General features: G+C 47.1%; 10 protein-coding genes across 10 annotated transcripts; 4 read left to right on the forward strand and 6 right to left on the reverse strand.

Annotated features, from left to right (window-relative positions):
• Positions 1-33: 33 nt before the first annotated feature.
• LY89DRAFT_635431 (Dehydroquinase) lies at positions 34-736 on the forward strand. Its single transcript, XM_018211445.1, has one exon. It carries the CDS (start codon positions 211-213, stop codon positions 667-669), a length of 459 nt encoding a protein of 152 aa, XP_018077569.1. The 5' UTR covers positions 34-210; the 3' UTR covers positions 670-736.
• On the reverse strand, positions 703-2,072 carry LY89DRAFT_680000 (uncharacterized protein). The gene has a single exon (XM_018213989.1). It carries the CDS (start codon positions 1,720-1,722, stop codon positions 772-774), a length of 951 nt encoding a protein of 316 aa, XP_018077570.1. The 5' UTR covers positions 1,723-2,072; the 3' UTR covers positions 703-771.
• LY89DRAFT_680001 (4-hydroxyphenylpyruvate dioxygenase) lies at positions 2,003-3,459 on the forward strand. Its single transcript, XM_018213990.1, has one exon. It carries the CDS (start codon positions 2,403-2,405, stop codon positions 3,432-3,434), a length of 1,032 nt encoding a protein of 343 aa, XP_018077571.1. The 5' UTR covers positions 2,003-2,402; the 3' UTR covers positions 3,435-3,459.
• A 697-nt stretch (positions 3,460-4,156) lies between these two features.
• LY89DRAFT_605984 (uncharacterized protein) lies at positions 4,157-5,389 on the reverse strand (the record flags this gene model as incomplete). The annotated part of the gene is made up of 3 exons (XM_018210408.1): positions 4,810-5,389; positions 4,461-4,706; positions 4,157-4,339 (listed from the first exon to the last, which is right to left on the reverse strand). Coding segments are annotated over exons 1-3 (990 nt in total), but the record flags the coding sequence as incomplete, so codon positions are not given.
• A 1,816-nt stretch (positions 5,390-7,205) lies between these two features.
• LY89DRAFT_713725 (MFS general substrate transporter) lies at positions 7,206-9,323 on the reverse strand. The gene is made up of 2 exons (XM_018218072.1): positions 8,499-9,323; positions 7,206-8,441 (listed from the first exon to the last, which is right to left on the reverse strand). Exons 1-2 carry the CDS (start codon positions 8,941-8,943, stop codon positions 7,393-7,395), a joined length of 1,494 nt encoding a protein of 497 aa, XP_018077573.1. The 5' UTR covers positions 8,944-9,323; the 3' UTR covers positions 7,206-7,392.
• A 93-nt stretch (positions 9,324-9,416) lies between these two features.
• LY89DRAFT_573888 (uncharacterized protein) lies at positions 9,417-12,375 on the reverse strand (the record flags this gene model as incomplete). The annotated part of the gene is made up of 5 exons (XM_018208708.1): positions 9,417-10,473; positions 10,530-10,642; positions 10,700-12,146; positions 12,193-12,250; positions 12,306-12,375. 5 exons carry the CDS (start codon positions 12,373-12,375, stop codon positions 9,417-9,419), a joined length of 2,745 nt encoding a protein of 914 aa, XP_018077574.1.
• A 216-nt stretch (positions 12,376-12,591) lies between these two features.
• Positions 12,592-13,468, forward strand: LY89DRAFT_173855 (uncharacterized protein). The gene has a single exon (XM_018205576.1). It carries the CDS (start codon positions 12,921-12,923, stop codon positions 13,305-13,307), a length of 387 nt encoding a protein of 128 aa, XP_018077575.1. The 5' UTR covers positions 12,592-12,920; the 3' UTR covers positions 13,308-13,468.
• Positions 13,469-13,836: 368 nt separating this feature from the next.
• On the reverse strand, positions 13,837-14,811 carry LY89DRAFT_574077 (retinol dehydrogenase 12; the record flags this gene model as incomplete). The annotated part of the gene is made up of 2 exons (XM_018208720.1): positions 13,837-14,155; positions 14,216-14,811. 2 exons carry the CDS (start codon positions 14,809-14,811, stop codon positions 13,837-13,839), a joined length of 915 nt encoding a protein of 304 aa, XP_018077576.1.
• Positions 14,812-15,442: 631 nt separating this feature from the next.
• On the forward strand, positions 15,443-17,831 carry LY89DRAFT_171447 (putative glucose-methanol-choline oxidoreductase). Its single transcript, XM_018205574.1, has 7 exons — positions 15,443-15,674; positions 15,744-16,553; positions 16,605-16,715; positions 16,766-17,087; positions 17,139-17,387; positions 17,451-17,585; positions 17,638-17,831. Exons 1-7 carry the CDS (start codon positions 15,597-15,599, stop codon positions 17,682-17,684), a joined length of 1,752 nt encoding a protein of 583 aa, XP_018077577.1. The 5' UTR covers positions 15,443-15,596; the 3' UTR covers positions 17,685-17,831.
• Positions 17,832-18,230: 399 nt separating this feature from the next.
• LY89DRAFT_680007 (NAD(P)-binding protein) lies at positions 18,231-19,735 on the reverse strand. The gene is made up of 3 exons (XM_018213991.1): positions 18,784-19,735; positions 18,436-18,723; positions 18,231-18,380 (listed from the first exon to the last, which is right to left on the reverse strand). Exons 1-3 carry the CDS (start codon positions 19,377-19,379, stop codon positions 18,272-18,274), a joined length of 993 nt encoding a protein of 330 aa, XP_018077578.1. The 5' UTR covers positions 19,380-19,735; the 3' UTR covers positions 18,231-18,271.
• Between the last annotated feature and the right edge of the window lie 284 nt (positions 19,736-20,019).

The raw sequence follows: 20,019 nt of genomic DNA on the forward strand, positions 1-20,019 counted from the left end.
GCCCCACAATTTTCTTCTCATCCAACGTCAAGTCCTCGATCAACATCCGGGAAACACTGCACTGGTTCAGCAGCCATGTAGCTACTCAGCGATTTCGGTATTTGCTATCATGATTGAAAATTGCTAACACTGTTACATTTCTCCTGTTGCAGAAGCTATCACCTCCAAACACAGTTCCGAAAGATCACGACGACACCTCTTCAATCCAATATGCCAGCAAAGAACATCCTCGTCCTCAACGGACCCAATCTCAACCTTCTCGGAACCCGCGAGCCACATATCTATGGCTCTGAGACCCTCTCTGATGTCGAATCAAAGTGCAAAGCCCAAGCATCAGCTTCAGGCGCCTCCCTCTCCTTCTACCAAACAAACCACGAAGGCGCTCTCGTCGATCGCATCCAAGCTGCACGCACTGAAGGCGTCGATGCCATAGTGATCAATCCAGCGGCTTTCACACATTATAGCATTGCGCTGAGAGATGCCTTGCTGGCAGTGAGCATACCGTTCGTGGAGGTACATATCTCGAATATACACAGCAGGGAGGAGTGGAGGAATAAGAGCTGGTTGAGTGATAAAGCCGTTGCTGTCATTTGTGGATTGGGAACTTTTGGTTACAAGGCGGCAGTGGAATACTGTTTAGAGCATATCAAGGAGAAGTCGAAGCTGTGAGGAGTAGAGAGACACGAGGTATAATACGAGATGCCAAAAGTTTGTTGATATACAATCTATATTTGCTTCCAAATTACACCGATTCTATCTCAATGCGTTCGTTCATTTCTGGTGAGCTGCCAAAGCCTGTGCAATCGCGTGGTGAACTTGCTTGCTCGGGAGGTCTGCAAGACCTTTCCCAGTCCAATGCCTATCTTGTTCCAAACCTTGGTAGATCATCGCTTCTGTTCCCAGAATAACTTGCCATCCTTCTTTCTTGCTAATCTCTGCAATCTCCGTGAACGGTGTAGGATGATAACACATCTCGAGGATAGCGCCCTTCTCATCCTTTTTCAAAAATATCTCAATAACTTTCCTAGCTTCGATCTCCTCCGCTGTCTTTGGAGGAAAGTTCGGTATGCATGCTACAATTGCCCCTGGAGCAGCCAAAGTCTTAGCTTGCTCAGCACTTTTCACATGCATCAACGAGTCGCCGAATCCTGCCTTTTTGCAATCTGATAGCACTGCTTCGACCTCCGAGACGTCTCGATTGACGATATATATCGGGCCTGCTCCGAGCCACTTGTGCAGGGCATAAACTGCTGATCGACAAGCTCCACCACCTCCTATCACAAGCCCTGGTCTTCCTCGATAGAGCTCTTGGTCTGTCCCGGCCGGAAGGTTCTGGAGAAAAGCATCTCGAACCCCAAAGCAGTCCGTATTTGTACCACACATGATCCGTTTCCCATCTTTCTCCTTGAAGAAAATAGTGTTACAAGCTCCAATGTCCTTGCCTTCCTGGGTGATCTCATCAAGATGAGGTATTATGGCTACCTTATGAGGCATTGTGACCGAGGCTCCGTAGAACTTTGGGTCTTTGGTTAGACCGAGAAAATTGGGAATGTCCGTCGAGTCGAGGGGTATTTGAGACCATTTCAGGCCAAGATTGTCGTAGACGGTTTGATGAAGAAGAGGTGAGAGAGAATGTGCGATTGGATGACCGAAGAGATAGTTTACGCCTTCTAGATGACTTGTATCTGGCAATGTATTGACCTTTTCCCCGTTCGAGGCCATATTGAGTGGTTTTCCAAGCAATGCGGGGTAATTTTAATTGAGAGGCTTCAAGAACTGCGAATTGTGGAGGATATAGGAACGAATAATTGAAGTAACCCAGTTTCTTAGGATTCCTCGGATTGCTTTGCAGTATGATGATGTGCACAATAGAGTGTTTGTCCTCAAGATAATCTCTCTTGAGCTCCTGAGTTTTCTAGCTCTGCAGGGTCCTGAAGCGGGGTAAAATGCAACTGAAAAATCTTGAACTGTGCCCACACAGTCTTTTATTTTGAATGACAATGATACCAGAACAAGAGGAAAACAAACTTCCTGGAGCTTAAGAAATGTCCCCCAAGTCGATTGATTCCTTAAGTCGTCCCGTGACAGCCCGTTGAGAGGACAGGGGTCATTAGTGGGGTATTGGGGTTTCTAGCCTCTAAAACCTTTTCCCTCTGCTGAATTCTTTTCCGACTGCGACATCAACCAACATCGACACCAGCTTCTCCGCATGCGGAATATATGTCGATAATGGAGTCTGACAACCTCATTGGCAGGGAAGGTAAGCTTCTAATGCGGAGGTGGCTATCACTTCAAGGTGGTTGATTTAACAGTACTACGTCAAGCATTTCTCCTTTCATCATCAGTCTATCTTAACGTCGCACAATAGCAGAATAGCAATACACAAGCCTAATCAACCCATCATGTCCTTCAAACCAGCAATAGCCTCAATGTCCTTGGGGCGGGCATGGGTTCACAAGCTCCCATACAAACTCGACCAAGCACAAGCAAACAACTTCCAAGGCATCGAAGTTTTCTTTGAAGATCTCGAATATCTTGCACGCGAGCAAAGCGGGCTATCTGCGAGCGAATCTCCATCCCCAGAAGCACAGAAAGAAGCTGCACGCACGATTAAGAAGCTCTGCGATGACCGAAATCTTGAAATCATTGGATTGCAGCCGTTCATGCACTACGAAGGTCTCCTCGATCGAAAAGAACATGCGGCACGAATTGAGATGTTAAGAGTGTGGTTCGAGCTGGCGAAGATACTGGGGACGGATATTATCCAGATCCCGGGCAATTTTCTGGGTAGAGACAAGATTACAGATGATCTCGACGTGGTAGTTGGAGATTTGCAAGAGGTGGCAGATATGGGATTGAAAGAGACCCCGGTGATCAAGTTTGCCTACGAGAATTTGTGTTGGAGTACATATTTCGATACTTGGGAGAAGGTTTGGGATTTGGTGGAGAGAATTGACAGGCCAAATTTTGGAATGTGTCTGGATACATTTAATATTGCTGGGAGGGTGTACGCAGATCCAGCATCTCCAAGTGGGAAGACTCCCGACGCAGACGAGGACATGAAACGAAGTATGGAGGACCTTGTTAAGAAGGTTGATGTGAAGAAGGTATTCTATATTCAGGTTGTCGATGCCGAGAAGATGCAGACACCTCTTGTGGAAGGACATGCTTTCTACGCTGCTGATCAGCCAGCCAGGATGAGCTGGTCAAGGAATGCAAGGCTGTTTGCGTTTGAGGAGGGAGGCTACCTCCCAGTCCTAGATGTGACAAAAGCGATAATTGAAGGCTTGAATTATCGAGGTTGGGTAAGTATGGAACTGTTCTCGAGGACAATGAGCGAGCCAGGGAAGGAGGTGCCAATCAGTCATGCCAGAAGAGCAAAAGGGGCATGGGAGAAGCTTTTGACAGAGATTGCTCGATGGTATATAACGTAGTATGCATAGTCAGTGTAAACAATAGTATCATCTTTCTTCAAGTCGATGTTCTTTGCCTGGCAAAGTCTTCACAATCATCCTTCACACCGTCTGGCACAGATAGATTATTTAGATGGAATTTTGTTTCCATGAAATTGATTTGGCATTTTTGCCTGATGGCATCTGAAAGTTTGTGTTATGAGTTGACGAAGTCCTCAAGTATGTAATGAAGGCCGTGTAGACTCCCAGAGTCTGAATATCCTTCCTCTTGTTATTGTTGTTGTTGTTTCGGCTGTCTATTGATACAATGTTTTGGAAATAGAAAGTTCTGATGCCCCTAACCTGGACAACCAGACCTTACCGGGAGTCAATCTAGAAGCTTGGTGAGCATTCGCGTGTCCTCCAGTTTGTTGGGTGTCTAAGTACCCGAGGTCGAAATATATCAAGTTTGTGATGGTCGGACGCTTTGAAGGTGGTACGCTCTAAAAGGGAAGGCTCTAGAGACATCGGTGTGGAGCTGCCTGAGCCTAGTATGTATTGAAAAGAGGCGGAAAAGGAAACTCAGGTGGCAGTACTTGAGGAAGAAGCGTTTGAGAAGCGGGTACTTGACGTGCAACAGGGCTAGCAACATGTCTAGTAGCAGGTCCATTTCGGTCTCGACGCCGCTGAAGCCTAGGGGATATCGGAGGTTGAGCAAAGAGAGCATCGTGTCTCCGACGTGCATCGAGTTCTCGACGTGCAAGGTTGACTGTGTGGTACTTGCATGCTGGGTCATGACGATGGTTGCCGTGTCGCATGATGTTCAACCATGGCGCAAAACATATCCAGCAGAACTGATAGTTGCATTGTATGCAGGTCATATGGTCACAACCGTGGTTCTTTTCAATGGCATGGCCGCATTCAGGATTTGGGCATGCTTTGGCGATCTAGTACCAGAATTCCGAAGTTAGTATATATATTTCAGGCAGTAACTTGAGCTTGAATGGGGCTCAGAAGTTTCGGGACATTTATGAGTCGAGAAAAGGGGCGCAAAAAGAGTCAGCTTACCTGGGCAATCAACGCGTCAGAAGCAGATTCTTGTTCCATTCTCTCTCTTCTCGCAGCATCATACTGAGCACATGTCTGACCTGTATGCCATGGCATCTTATGCGCAAAGCATGTTTTGAATTCGCAGGTCTTGCAAGTCATTATAGGCTCCTCGTCTCCACCCCCATGTATTTGTCCCGAGCCGCATCCTGGACCAAGGCACATGGTAAATCCGGGGATAGTTCGAAAGGCAGCTAGCAGTGACTTCTTGTCGTATCTGAGATCATCATTAGCAAAGAGATCGGCATTACGGCAAGGTAGACTTCGGAACTTACAAGTCAAATGCTTCGGCGGAAGCCCATGTCTTGACTACGTCGTAAGGCAGCGTTTCTGGACATTCTGGACATGAGATCTGGTCCCAAGCAGCATCGGCGATCTGAGTTGTGACGGCTGTTGCGAGACAAGTTCGGCAAGTTGTAGGCTCATGATTGCATGTCGAAGTAAGTTTCTGCTCGGGGAAGCTGGCTTCGGGAAGTTCCTCAAAACAGACAGAGCATTCTCTCAGCGCATGTCTTGGAGGGCTTGGTTCTCGCTCGACCTCAAATTTGGCTTTAGCCTTCGATTTGACCTTAGCCTTGCCCTTCGTCTTCGCAGTATCCACGTCTGTGATGTCATCAAGGATGAACTTCAAAGCGGTTGCGGAGTCGCTGTTCGACTGAAGCCATTCTTGAATACCTGCAGCTTCTTCGGATGAAACCTCCTTTTGTAGTGCGCCAAGAAGAGTTAGAAGTTTCTTCTTTGTTGCCCTGACACCAACTCGCTTTTGATAATAGTTGAGGATATGTTGCATCTTGGCCGTTCGATGCTGAGAGTGCTTCAGACCGAAGAGAAGTTTCGGACGGGCAGCATGGCCCTTTGTCTTTCCTGCCATGATCCGTAGAGACTTGGTTTTGTGGTGGCGAGAATAGAGTGATAAAGTGCTGCGAGGATCTTGTCTATTCCGAAGACAAGAGAAGTGTCTTGAGTTTCGAAATAAGTAGCTCTAGGCGTAGAAATAATTTAGTGAGTAGTCAGGGGCGAAACTTCTACGCGAAAGTTACACGAAAATAAGCGAATTTGAGAAGATGAAGTTTGACCGAAGATGAATTCTGCACCGGTTGTGCGATTCTGCTTGTATCTGCCTGGTGAATGCAAGTTGCGATCAAAGGCAAATTGTGAGCGCGAAAGTGACGTTCAAGACGCATGGTTTCATTTTCGGAGAAACAAAGATGAAATTTAAGAAGAAAGAGTAGACAATCTTGTTGGAAATGGAGACTTACAAAAGCACGGAGGCCGAAAGCACTTGTAATCATCCAATCTCTGGAGATCGTGACTCTGAAGAAGAAGTCGTGAAGTAGAGTGAACAGCTGAGAAACTTTGTCTGCTTGGATGAGGCGAGGATGTGCCAAGCGTTGTTACTAAAGAGCTCTAGTTCCGTAAAGTTCAAATATAAATGTGAGTGGCCAGATTGGCCTCGAAATGAAAGCTGGGGAAAGTTTAAAAGCTGAGGATGAGATGTTTTGCACTGGAATGCAAGGAGTTTTTCGCCACACAATGCTTCAATTCCTGATAGTGGTCTGCAACTTTTCTTGACAGATTTGTTGTACCCATGGACGCCTGTCCAACAACCGCCTCTCATTTCTTGAAAATTACAATGCATGCCCTACGCGGACTAAAGGGATGTCCACCTACTATCTCCATGCAGCATATTCTACCCGTCTTGCGCTGCTATCGATATTGAGTTTTTTTTTATTGAAGCTCATCACTTACCAGATGATTCTGCTTCATACCCAAATTACCTCGCTTGCTGAGTGCTCGAGAGTTTTTATTCGTTAGAGAAATGATGCTTCTGGGGAGGTGACAGCCTTGCAAGTGCTTGTCATTGTTAGACAGAGCTCATTAGCTTAGTCATCCCTCCGGTGCATGTTTTCACTGATTCAAGTCTTTTTCTTCGTGCAATTGTAGGATGAAGCGTTCTTGATAGCTAATTTGCTCGACTTGTTCGCAGTGTTGGGAGTGTTGGGAGTGTTCAGAATAAGACAAGACAAGTCTTGGTTTGGCACAAGCATGTGAAGCTATAGACCGTCGTTAAATCTGGATATACTCTCGAAGCAGCACTTGTTTCTTTCTTCGATATCCTGCTACGCGGCTCAGGCAATAAAATAGCAATGTAAAGTAAGCGAAGCGGTTACCAAAGAGTTATAATCTTCTCGAACATGGAAGGGGTGTTTTGTCAAATGGCAAGCACTAAGATCTGGCGTGCGTAGAACGTCCAAAACAATGGGTGAGCTTAGTATTTGCTTTGGTTTTGCGCATACTGAAAATGGTGCTGTTCACTGTTCGTTCGTCTTATTTTTTTGTTTTTGGTCAAGTACGCAGATATTCTTTGCTTCTCTGAGTCTTCAGGCATCTATTAAGAATGCAGTTTGTTCATTGAGTAGGTTGTACCCGAGAGAAGTATCTGTGCGGATTCTGCACTCTCTTGTAAGATGTATCTAAGTAACCATCTCAGAGAGAAGTTGAGAACTTGAAAAGCTTCGAAGGAGCTTCGCAATGAATACGATGGCCGAATTTCTTCTAGCATAACACAGCTAGCTCAATTCTTGCCAACTATTATTGACATATTAGCTGCGATGACACCGCTATCAATACAAACTAAGTAGAAAAAAACAAAAAAACAATGTCTTAATTTTGCGCGAATACGCCAGCTGTTTACATATGGGAGTGGTGGGATTGGAGTCGTGTGAAGCTCGCTAATTTCAGGGGCTCGTTTATGGCTGTGTGTCTGCTGAAGCATTGCAAGGAGCGACATTAAGCTTCACCATTCATCAACTACATGCGTTTCAAGATACTGGCTGCTCGAACCTTAAAAATAGTTAGAATCCATTTATACTATACCTGTATCTTGTCAATGTCATAGCGCCTGATAATCAACACTATCAATAGCTCGAATAGCACTTTTTCGTCGTCCGAACCCCCTCCAGAAAGCACTCCCAAGCAAAGACAGCGTCCCTACGATGACCATACCTGAAGCTACCACAAAGACTGTTTTCACTCCAATCTTGCTTTGGACAGCACCCAAAATAAGTGGTGATATGAGGGCTCCAGAAGCTTCCATGAACGCCAAACTAGAAATTGCCTGTGTTCCATCTGACACCAAGCTGACAGCATAAGTTCGTATGAAAGTTGGGGTTGAGAAGCCCATGGCTGTTACAGCTATAATGGGATACAGATGCCAGCCATGATATGCAAGTCCAACGCACGGCACGGCGAGCGCAAATAGTGCCAATGATGCGATGCCGAACCAGAAATCGGGAGGAGGTCTCTTCCGTGATGACCAAACAAAGGCCTTGGCGTCTGCTTTGCTATGACAGATTTTCCTGAGAATGAAGAGGATACCGAAAAGATAGATGCTGCCACTTGTTGCTGCGGTCGAGACTAGCCACCCATTCTCTTTGACCGTGAATTGAAAGCGTAAAGATGCGTATACCATCACCGCCGAGAGTGTATAAGATGCACCTCCGAAATACAGCAATAATGTGAATTGTAACGGCAGTAGAGCTGGTTCACCAAAGAGTGACCGCACTGATACGACAAAATTCCTGATTAGACTTGGTCTCCCCATACTTTCGTGATCTGATGGTTCTCCGTCTGTGATTTCCCGCGTACTTCCAGCCAACTTGTTCTCTGGAATTGCCAGGAATAAGTAAATAATGCACAGAGCGAACATTCCAATGGCCAATACAAAGCTCGTCCTGAAGTCCGAAAATATTCCAGCGACACTAGATCCTAGAGCCTGACCCAGCATGAACAAAGCAAGTGATAAAGCAAAGAATTGAGAAACTTGGTTATAACCTGGAGCATGAACAAAGATTGCGTTCAGGCATAGCTGAAGGATATTGTCCTTGGCAAAACCTTCAAAGACTCGGCCGCAGAGAGCTATCCAGAGATTGTCAAAATAAACTTGCCAAATTTTAGCTCCTGAAATAAAGGTTTTTGGACTAGAATGCTTCGACTTACCTCCTAGCATGAGAAACCCAACACTATGTGCTCGTGAGATGAGCCAGAAATAAAGTGGCGCTTTTGTGCTCATCCTCCTGAGAAGTGGAAGGATCCCCAACACCAAAATGCCACACAGGTTCGTCACAGCAGTTGAGGCTGCGAAGGTGCCCGAATAACTGTTCTCCTCTTCTTTCTGACATGCTAATGCGTCTTTACACAGCAAAGTAGCGTAAGCAAACAGAGTTGAGGGATTCGTAATTGCCATACTGAAGGAGGCGAAAAAAGCAATCGGTAGAACCAGGTAGAACGATTTTTGAGTTTTCCTTATCGACTGCCAATCATTGGGATGGAATGTTGGTGAGCTGCCTGATGATACAGATTCTGAGTCTGAATTGTCTTCAGATTCGAGTTTTGATTTCATCTCATAGCCTATCGGCTTGACAACTTTCATGTGACCGTGCATGATTGTTGGTTTCTTGAGCTGTTCAGGTGCGACGGTGACTTGATTTTGAGATTTAGGATATTGTGACAAGGGTACTATTGTCAGAGGATGAATGAGACGCTGGAATCCTGGATGGCTTGGCAGTAGACCATGGCACGTGCTCGGAGACCGAGTTTTGAGTCCGTCTGACTCCTTTCCGGTGAGCGAGCCTCAGTGACACTTCAATACAGCTTATCAGTGGTGTCATGTTTGTGATAGCTTATTGGATCATATTTTCCGTGCTGTTCCGAATCTTCTCCTCGAATTTTGGAGCAATGACTAATGTGTATGGGCCATCAAGCAATCTGGAGTTCATCGAGCCCAATTATCAGCCATTTTTACTCATTCTGCGAGGCATAGTGTGCCTGCTTCTAATTTGAATCGGCATTGACGCATGTTGCATTAGGCAGTCTAAAATCTAAAGTCCACAAATAACATCTACAAATGATTTCCATCTAGATTTCGCCATGCCAATTCCTCGCCAGCGTCTCCAACTTCCTCCTAATCCCATTCGCAATGCCAGTAGCAAGTGGATCGTCAAGAAACCCAACGCAATGCCCAAGCACCTCCTTCGGACTATCTAGGAAAGTATTCGTCCCATCACTTCTAGACAAAACAAGGACTTCATCCACATTCCACGAGTGACCCTTTCCTTGGTGCTGATTCGGAAACGACGAATTGATAGCCCGCAAAGGTCCAATTCGCCCATGTAAGGCAGAGACATCTCTAGATCTTCTCATACTCTCTATCCACAATATGATCGTAGCACGGTACAAAGCAGCTGGCCACCAAGGAGGCCTGCTAATCTTTGGCATAATTTGCAAAACTCTCAACACTTGACCAGCATGGTAAAGAGCCTCGGTGGTTTGATAAACACATTTGTTGTAACGCAACATAAATTCGCCAGACAACTCATCGAAGGGACCACTCCGAGCAAATTTCTCGATCTCGGGCATCGACGTGACAGTATTGAGGCTGATGAGATGAAACAATATGTAGTTCCCTTGGGTGACAGGGTTTGAAGGATCGGAATGTTCTTGTGCTGCATTGAGATCGTACCATTTTTGTAGTAAAGATTCAAGCTCTTCGATCTTCATAAGTGTGATAGCTCTAGATATTGCTCTTGACTCTCGTCCTAATCGTGCGACTTCGGCGTCACATGCCAGTGCATGTCGAAGATGGCAAGTGAGAGCATGGAGTGGGTGCAGAAGTAGCTTGAGGTAGAGTGGAGATGGTTGGACTTGTTGATACGCCAAGTTACCACTGCTGAAAAGTTGGAAGAGTGCATGGAGTGAGGGCAAGGGTCTAGTAGAGAGTGACGCCGAGGCAACATGATCCATGTCGTAACTGTGAGATTCTGTGAATGCTTTGAACCAATCATCGGCATTGTTGGCAACCCATAAGTGCTCTGAATCTGGGAGAGGTGTTTCGATATCCATGGTCGCTAGTATCGGATATGTGTCGTGGAAAAGACTCAGTTCTTGGTCTACAGACACCCAGTTGTACACAAGACTAGAATGACATCAGCAGTTTGCTCAAAAGATAGTTCAAATTAAGAAAACTCGTACCGATTTCTGCTTTCGTATTCTTGCCATGCTCTCCAGTCAAGTTCCAGACCCGGAGCTGACGAGAATGAGATCATGAACCGCTGAGGCTCAAGCATACCAGCATACTTGAGCATCTTTCACGCCATCAGTACTCTATCGATGAAACACTACATGGGGCATGAATGACTTACCAAAATCAACATCGGTGTATGTCCAACAGCAACATTCATGTGCCATTTGTCTCCACCCCAAGCTCCAAGTAAAACAAATAAGAAAGCACAATGCAACATGACAAAGTCCGCCGAGAGGCCTGTATTCCTATCGATAGCCTCAAAAAGTGAAAGACGGCAGATTTCTGTCAATCCCATAGCAAGATACTTTGCTTCAGCAGATGACACTGACGTCGAACCTTGCGCAATCATCAATATGACCAACAAAGTCGACGACTGGCTATCGACCATCAACTCGTTGATGTTCAGACGCCCACCAGGAAGCAAACTGAAATATACTGCCAAGTTCCTAGAGTAGTTTGAGATAAAGCTTTCCAGGATATTTGGGGGTGGTAAAATCAGAAACCGGCTGGGTTCAGATTGGCCCGAGCGACCGTGAAGTTCGCCCATCTGCGTAGCTAGCACCTTATGTAAGAAACTTTGCGTGATGGCGACGATCTTCTCTCTGGTGCCGGGACTCAAAGGCACAATTTCCACATCATTTGCATCCATCTGACTGAATGATGTATCGAATGACGTCCAGACATTTTCGTTATCGCATACCTGCTGAAGGCTTTTGAGATGGAAGCTGGCTGTCCGCGGACAGACGCCTGAGAATATCTGAGCGTTGCAGCATGCGATCGGCCATGCGTCTTCAGCTGCAATGATGACTTGAAAATCGTGTGGGCTCCAGCGATCGATGAAGTTCGCATTGTTTATCGAAAGTCTTGCTTGGTTTGGGCTGACTTCTTGGAGAAAGCTGGTCTTATTGATAGATGGCGACGTACAAATCGTCAAAGCTGGCGTGACTAAATTCGACGCTGGGGTTTTGATTGTTTCCATTTGGTCTGAAAGATTATAAGAGTCGAGATCATTACCAGGAAGGATGTTGTCCGTCGAGTACATTTCTTGGTCGAAAGCGAAGTCGTTCCATGATGTGAACTCTGAAATCTGGGCTTCAGCGTCCAGGATATTGATATCTCCTTGGAAGTCATTGGAGAACTTTTGAAGCGGTTCAACGAAACTGATTTCCATTTGTTCTTGTACCGAAGACTCATTCTTTGTAGGGCTTGAGCCGAAGAATTCTGTCGAGTCGAAAACTTCCGCCTCCTTGAGAGTATCAGGAGCTGATTCTTTTGGAGATCCTGATTCATTGCTGCTGTTGTTGTTTGTGTTATCGCCATCTTTTGGGGGCGTTGTTGGTTGTTGGTTCTTGTTTCCTCCCATACCACGGCGGAGATATCGAGGCTCGCATTGTATCTGCTTCGTGACACAGCGGGAGCATGGTACCTTTTTATCGCAGCCCGTTTTTGCTTTTGCGCAAGACTTGCAAGCTATAGCGGTACGTGCCTTCACGGTGGAGGTGGCTTCGATAGAATCCGTGAGCGTCTGGCCATGGTATGCCGCACAGTGGCGCTTCAGTAAGTCCCTGTAACAGATTAGTACCGACACTTTGAGACATGAATATGGACAACAACCTTCTAGAGAACGGTAAATGGCAAGATAAACATCGATGTGGCGTGATGTTGGTATCTAATAAGACCATAAATGAGTCGATGTCTGACTTTCATAGTACACAGATACGTACGGGAAACAAGATGTCTTTCCAAATGTTCTTTTCGTGTGAAACACTTCCCGCAATATACACAGAAAGCCATAGTAATGATATATCAAAAGAACTCTAATAAGTGCTTGAATTTTTGCACGAATTTCACTATCTCTTTGAAGTCAGGACTGAGTGATTGTACAATATGACCCTGAATGAGCACAACCACCAATAACTTAAAGCACCAATTACCTTGATCCCACCAGCTAATGATTATCTCCATCAGATCTGTTCCACACTGACTGCATTGAGTGGCAAATGCCAAGCATGGAACGAGTTATCTCTCTGCCGGTCACCGATTCCGAAGCCTCTTTCTGCACATTACTCGTCCCTCTACACGTGCATCCTGTATTGCTGACGGCGATCCCGGACTTTGGCCTCTGCAGCAACGAGTGTATTGGGAACCCGATTACAGACGTGGTTTGTCATACAGGATCTTTCTGATAACGCAACTCGGTTGACGAAATAAGCTTGCGTTTGAGGAATCCTAAGCCAAGTTCGGTGGCCGGCACTAAGATTAGAATCCTTCACAACTTACACAAAGACGCTCCCTCGTTTGTAAGTTCCTCCCCACGCAAGCAGCACTCGTTATCTATCATGTCTGGCAAAGCACCATCTACCCGTCTATCTACGGCCGAAGCTATTCTCGCCGCCTACAACAGCCTCTCCACATCAGCACTCGAGCCATTGTTGGACTCAAGCTTCACTAAAGAAATCCTTCCAAAGTCTCTTGGAGAGCCTACCAGCGACAGAGAATCATATCTCAAGCAATCGGAAGCTTTTCCTTTGATGTTCAGTAGCTCGATCATCACGCCACGCGAGATCTTCGAGGACGACACCCGAAATGCGGTGGTGGTGTATGGAGGCATGAAAGCAGAGTTTGTTGGTGGAAAGGGAGTCATAGAGAATGAATTCGTGATGGTCATGTTCATGTCTGAGGATGGCAAGAAAGTGGTGAAGATGTTGGACTTCAGAGGGAAGTGAAGGGAATGGTGGCGTGTTGGATCACGGTTCAAGTGGGGAGAAGTACCGGCGGGGTGTCAGCAGTCAATCTCAAGTAATGCTATTTCTGGACGCCCAGAAATCTTGATATCTCTATGAAGCTTCGATCTTCCTCTTTCGTGATATTAACCATCGAAAATTTTCACTGTAGATGCCATTGTTAAATCTCAAATCGCAGCCACCGAATGGAACCCTTTTTCACTGTTCTAAATCAGTTCTCACTAATGATTCTTCTATTAAAAGAATAAATCTCATTAATTGATCAGTGACAATGAGGAATTGAATTCTTCAAAAGATCTCCAATTCACACCTTCGAGAACTTGGAAGCTTCGATATACAATCCATCATCAACCTCACTATCATACAATTTCTGCGAAAGAAACGCGTATTCATCATATAGCTCCTTCACAAATTTCCTCTGCAGCTTCACGCCTCCGGGACTATCCACGTTCTCTCCATTCCTACCAAATCACCACGTTAGAAAGATGCAAATCAAGAATGAAGAGAGCACTTACGCAACGACCTTGCAGTCCATCAAGAACGCACCATGTTCAGCTCTTCCAACGCTGGGAGATACGGCAGAAAGGATAGTCCGACTTCCTTCCTCTGCAGTGCGCGCAATGAGCCGTACTGCTACATTTATAATGGCCTGCTGAATCCAATGAACGTCATCACGGAAAATGCTCGTGTCGCAAGCGCCCGGTGTGATATAGTCGATTACGACACTTGGCATATTGAGCTTGAGATCCGACACAGAGGGAGCATTGTATGGATTTTTGACAGCCAAGTCGCGTACGAAATATAGCAGGAGAAGTTTGGAGACTTTGTAACTAGAATGCACCATCAGCCTGAGTTTCAAGAATGAGTCCAAAGGAAAAAGAGCAACTTACCGATCGTTCATATCTGCAAGTGCTTCGGAATTCAAAGCCTTCAACAAGCTTCCACTTTCGTTCTTCTCTTTGAATTTGGCAATCAAGTGTAAGTCAGAGCCAACAAATACCATTCTTCCCTTAGCCCCATTTTCTATCGAACTCCTTTGGAGGACTTGCAATGCTAAAACACTAAGATACGCAGCAGAAACGACATTGATCGCAATATGACTCTCACATCCTTCTACTCTCGCAAACTTGGTAGTCAAGATACCCGCATTCTGAACAAAGACATCCAGCCGCTTCAAACTCTTCAGCTTCTCTCCAAAAGCTTCAATACTAGCAAAACTAGCTAAATCAACCTCCCACACCTCAATGCGAGTACGTGAAACATGGAGTGACCGAACCAGCTCGTCCGCAGCAGATTCGCCTTTGGCTCGTGTTCGTACACATAATATGACGTTTGCCGCACCGAGACGCAGGAAGTGCCGAGCTGATTCAAATCCTAATCCTGTATTCGCGCCTGTGATAGCGATGACTTGCTCTGAGTAATCGTCCGAAGGGATAGGCAGACGAACCCAGAGCTGGGACTTGAGAAATTGGAGAAAAAATGCCATGAGAGAATTCCAAATTAAGGCTCGTGAGATTTGTGATTTGTGTGACCGAGTTAGGAAATAGCACAGCTATTTTTTCTTTCAAGGTGGCTTGGTAAGTAATGGTTGATGTTTGTGTAGATTGGGATTTACCTTGCTAGTTTTGAGTTGTACCATGTTACTCGAGGTACGAAGCGGAGTTCTCCTAGTTCTGGTAACTCTCGCCCGCTCCCTCGGTCACCGAACATGGTAGGTAGGACATTGAGTGATAGACGAGAGACGAAACTCATAATCCTCACAAACTATTGAACCCGGGGAGCTGAAAATGCGGCGCATGCACGAGGCGCAGGGTTCGAGGATGGAAGTGGGTTGTGTAATGCAAAGCTTATTCGGTAGCTGCCACTCCTCGGGTGTACGTGCTTATGCAGGGCTGCATCTGCTTCCTTCAGCTTCCTATCCCAAATCGCAGGCAAATCTGCTACTCCACACCACCATTCCATTTTCTTGAATGCAGTGCGGATCTCGTTATCCCATGCGGTGATTCCAGAGACGGCTGGAAGGGATTCTAAGATTGGTCGCTACTCGTCTGGTCCAAGTCCTCGGGGTGGGCACGGGATGAGATAGAGACGTGGATTACGCCTTGGAGCTCCCCGCGCAGGAACGCGGCGCTCTTCAGACGAGAGAATCCGCCACAAGCCATGGAGCTCTCTCTTATAAGGGAGCTATGTCTTCTCTGTCAATTGAGTGTCGTTGAAGCTGTGTAGCAGTCCGTCAAGAGAGCTTTCTGATTTCAAGATTTCCTGGCAATTATGCAGGTCTTTTGCCTTGCATCGTTGTTGACCCTAGCTGCAGCAGCTCCTGCATCTCTCTCTGCGACCTATGATTATGTACGTACTGCATAAATGCCCATTCCTGGTTTTTATGCAAGCACCCTTCTGACAGACGGAAACCTACAGGTAATCGTTGGAGGTGGGACAGCTGGTCTCACAATCGCCGTCCGACTTGCAGAGAATCCCAGCCTCAATATTGCTATTGTAGAAGCTGGAGACTTCTACGAGAACGTGAATGGAAACAACAGTGCTGTTCCTGGCTACGATGTCTTCGCCTCGGTGGCAGGCGTCACGGATTGGGGTCTCATCACCACTCCTCAACCCACGCTCAACAACCGTACCCTGGCCTATGACTCAGCCAAAGTTGTAGGCGGAAGCTCCATGACGAATCTGATGGCCTTCCACAGATCCACTGTTGACGCTTTTGCACTGTGGGCTAAGACAGTCGGAGACGACAGCTACACATGGGATAATATTGAAGCTTACTACAAGAAACCGGCAAAATATGTTCCGCCAAACACGAAACTCAGAGCAGCAAATGCAAGCGTGCCAACTGTGCCTCCAACGACTTACTCAGCGGAGGGAGGACCTCTAGAAGCCACTTTCCCCAACTTTGCATATGCTGGAGCTTCGTACCTTGGTCCTGCTTTTGAAGAGCTTGGTGTTGCTGAGCTCGAGAATCTATGGAGCGGCGAGCTAATTGGATGGCAATACTCGCCGTTTGCTATTAGTTCAGACCAGCAACGATCAGGAGCAACTCAGTACCTCAAGTATGCTACCGCACGTGGATTCAAGAACCTCAAGCTATACAAGACCACACTGGCAAAGAAGATACTCTTCAATGGCAACAAAACTGCCACTGGCGTGGTCGTGGAGGTCAATGGGACAAGCTTCACTCTTGGAGCAAAGAGGGAAGTCATTGTTTCTTCTGGAGTTGTAAGTGCTTTTCCTGTCCGAACTGTGAGCTTTGGATTCTAACCTTGCCAGTTCCGCTCTCCTCAACTCCTCTTGGTCTCAGGAATTGGCCCATCTGCTCTCTTGAAAGCCAACAATATCCCGGTGATAGCTGACCGTCCAGGCGTTGGACAGAATCTCCAAGTAAGCTCCCGTCTGCGCTCCTCTTTCTACTCAACTGATCAAAATCTCAGGACCACCCCTTCATAAATATCGTCAACAAAGTCAGCATCCCCACAGGCAGCCGACTCCTCGACCCTTCAATCGCTCTCGCAGAAGAAACCGACTACAAAACGAACCGCACAGGAATGTACACCAATCCTAATGCTGACAGCTTCGGATGGGTAAAATTACCTCCTTCATACGTAGCCAACATGTCTGCCGCCGCACAAGCCCACCTTGCCTCTTACCCTGCGGATTGGCCAGACATCGAGATCGTGCTCGTCGAAGCTGCATTTGCTGCTGGTGCCGACTACCTCATGGCTTCGTGCCAAGTACAATCTTTTATCTCTACTGGTTAGTTGCTCCCTCCCCCCTTCTTTGTAAAGACTAACCAAAGAAATACAGGAACGGTAACAATCAACTCCTCTGATACAAGCAACCCACCCATCCTCAACACAAACACAATCGGCAACCCGATCGACCACGACATCGCCCTCGGCTCCCTAAAATACATGCGCGCTTTCTTCTCCACCGCATCCTTCAACCGCATCAACATCGAGGACGTGGTGCCCGGCGCGGCCGTGCAGACCGATGAGGAGATGTTGGAGTGGCTATACGCTAATATCGGGACTGGTTTCCATGGGACTTCTACCTGTACTTTTCCCTTCCCTCTTCTGCCATTTTCGAAAGAATATGACTAACAGAAAGGAATACCAGGCTCAATGGGCAAATCCACAGACCCAAAGGCAGTAGTCGACTCCCACGGCAGCGTCATAGGCGTCAACCGCCTGCGAGTCATGGACGCGAGCGCATTCCCATTTGTCCCGCCCGGTCATCCGACTGCGCTTGTTTGTACGTCCCCTGCCTCTCCCTTTCTTTCCCCAACCCGCTAACACTACCACAGATGCATTGGCGGAGAAAATCGCAGACGATATCAAAGCGGGCTTGTAAATCGACGGTGGTAATGGTGTCGGGGATGTTGAGAAGTGGGGGTGGTCTTGGCATTTTAGTACACCCAGTTTAGTGTATTTTTTAGAGGAAATAGATTTGCATTCATTAATTTGAGTGTTAAGTTCTTTTTGCTTTTTCTAGTGCGTGGGTCGGGACGAGCCGTGCTGTGATGTGATGTGATTTGTGTGTAGCTAGTGTGTGGCTGAGTGGGATGTTTGTTAGAGGGAAGGGAAATTCCCACTTTCTGCTGGGTGAAGGAGAGTTATTTTTGTTAGTATTATTTTATACTTGTAATGTATATCTTAAGGCAAAAAAGAAAGATTTTGGTTGTTGAGAAGGGGAACGAATGCAGTATACCACTTTCAAAGGAATTCGATGATGGAAAATTTAATTTTGACTTGTTCATCGATTTTCAATTGCAAAGTAAACTAAAGTCACGCATGCGCAACGCAACTTGGGAATGCATTGAAAGCCTCTCTCTGTGAATGCAACGCTCCAGGACCAATCCAGTCCATGCCATTATTCAGACCATGTGTACCTAGGTATGCAGCGCTCTAATGAAGAAGAAATCCCAAAGCCAGCACTACTCAAATCTTGGTAACGCCCGGTGAGAGCTGCTCCAGCTTGTCGTAGAGCTCCTTGTGGAACTTCTCCTCCAGCTTCTTGCCTTCGGGACTGTTGATCTTGGGTCCGGCACTGTGAGAAGGGGTTAGACAAGCCTTTGTTAGTGTAGGAAGAAAGGTAAACTTACGAAGCAACTTTGCCATCCATCAAGAATTGACCATGAACCTTGACGTCTTGATTCGGTCGAACGGCGTTGACGAGCGTACGACTACCAACCTCAGTCGAGCGACCAATGATCGTCTTGCCAATAGCCAAAGCCAGAGCCTGGAAGCCGCCCATGGGATCACGGAAGAGGTCGGATTTGCAGGCTCCAGGGGTCAGGTAGGTGATGATCACATTGGACTTGTCGGAGACGGGGCTCTCAGCAGAAATAGCGCGAACTGCACAGGCGAGTAGAAGCTTGCTGACTTTGTAGCTGTTATTGTTCTGTTAGCTTGGCTCCTTGGTGAAGTGTAGAAGGGAAGTAAGTACGTACCGATCGTCCATGTCAGCCTTCTCCTCAACGCGCAAGACGTCAAAGGTGTTTCCTGGAGTTTCGCCTTCGGCGAACTTGGCGAGGTACTGGAGATCAGAGCCAACAAAGGCGATGCGTCCTCGGAGACCCGTCTTGGCGGCACTCTCTCTGAGCTTGGGGAGGAGAGAAAGTGCGAGGAGGGTGTTGTGGACAACATTGACAACGATGCTGCTCTCCTCACCTTCAACGAGAGCGAATTGCGTGGTCAAGATACCAGCATTGAGGATAACAGCATCGAGCCTAGCAAGACCTTGAGCACGCTTGGCGAAAGCCTTGACGGAAGCAGAGCTGGACAAGTTGAGCTCCCATACTTCGATGATTGAGGAGGTCTTCTTGGTCGACTCGAGGATCTCAGCTGCGGCAGCTTCGCCCTTGGCGGGAGTGCGCACTGCGAGGATGACTTTGGCAGCTCCAAGACGGACGATGTGTCGAGCAGCCTCGCGGCCAAGACCGGTGTTGGAGCCGGTGATGATCACGGTTTGGCCCGAGAAGTCGTAGTTGGGAGTGGGGAGCCAGACGAAGAGCTGACGCCAGAGGAATTCGAGGAAGAAACCCATTGCGAGCGCGGGGGTAGGCAGTTAGGTGGAGTCTGAAGGTGTGGTGGTATGTGTGTGTGTTGCGAGGGAAGTTGACGGAATGGAGGGGTGTACGAAGAAGCGGGCGCTGCTGACTAGTACGCTACGTAGATGCGAGTGAGACGAGTGTGGCTGCCGAAGCACGGGTATCGAGAACGAAAACTGAAGTAGCGAAGCTGCAGATGTGAGTGAGAGAAAGAGCGGCCGAGAGGTGGGAAATCTCGAGCAGAAGAAGGGCTCTGTCGATGGTTGATCGGCGATGAGAAGTCGAGCTGACAAACGCGTATCGGGGATAATCTTCTGGTGGTTGATAATAGAGAATGCACAATTCACGGGAGACGCATTTTCATAGAGAACGGTATTGTATAAAATGCATCTCGGCAGCTTGCTCTACCGGTGCAAAACAAGCCACCACGGCACCCGACGTTTGTTTGGTGCTATGGTGGCTTACATTAGTCTACGTGCGGGCTGTATTTGTGATTCGTCTCCCTTTCCTGCCTGACATCCCTTTCTAAGTCGTTCAGCTCTCCTATGAAGAAGCCTTGTCCAACGGGAGCTGGGAACACCAAGGCGGCCGAGATTGATCCACCTTGGTAGTTAAGGCGGCTTACTCTACGAATTA

This window comes from Mollisia scopiformis, assembly GCF_001500285.1.
Source record: "Mollisia scopiformis unplaced genomic scaffold LY89scaffold_2, whole genome shotgun sequence".
Lineage (NCBI taxonomy): Eukaryota > Fungi > Ascomycota > Leotiomycetes > Helotiales > Mollisiaceae > Mollisia > Mollisia scopiformis.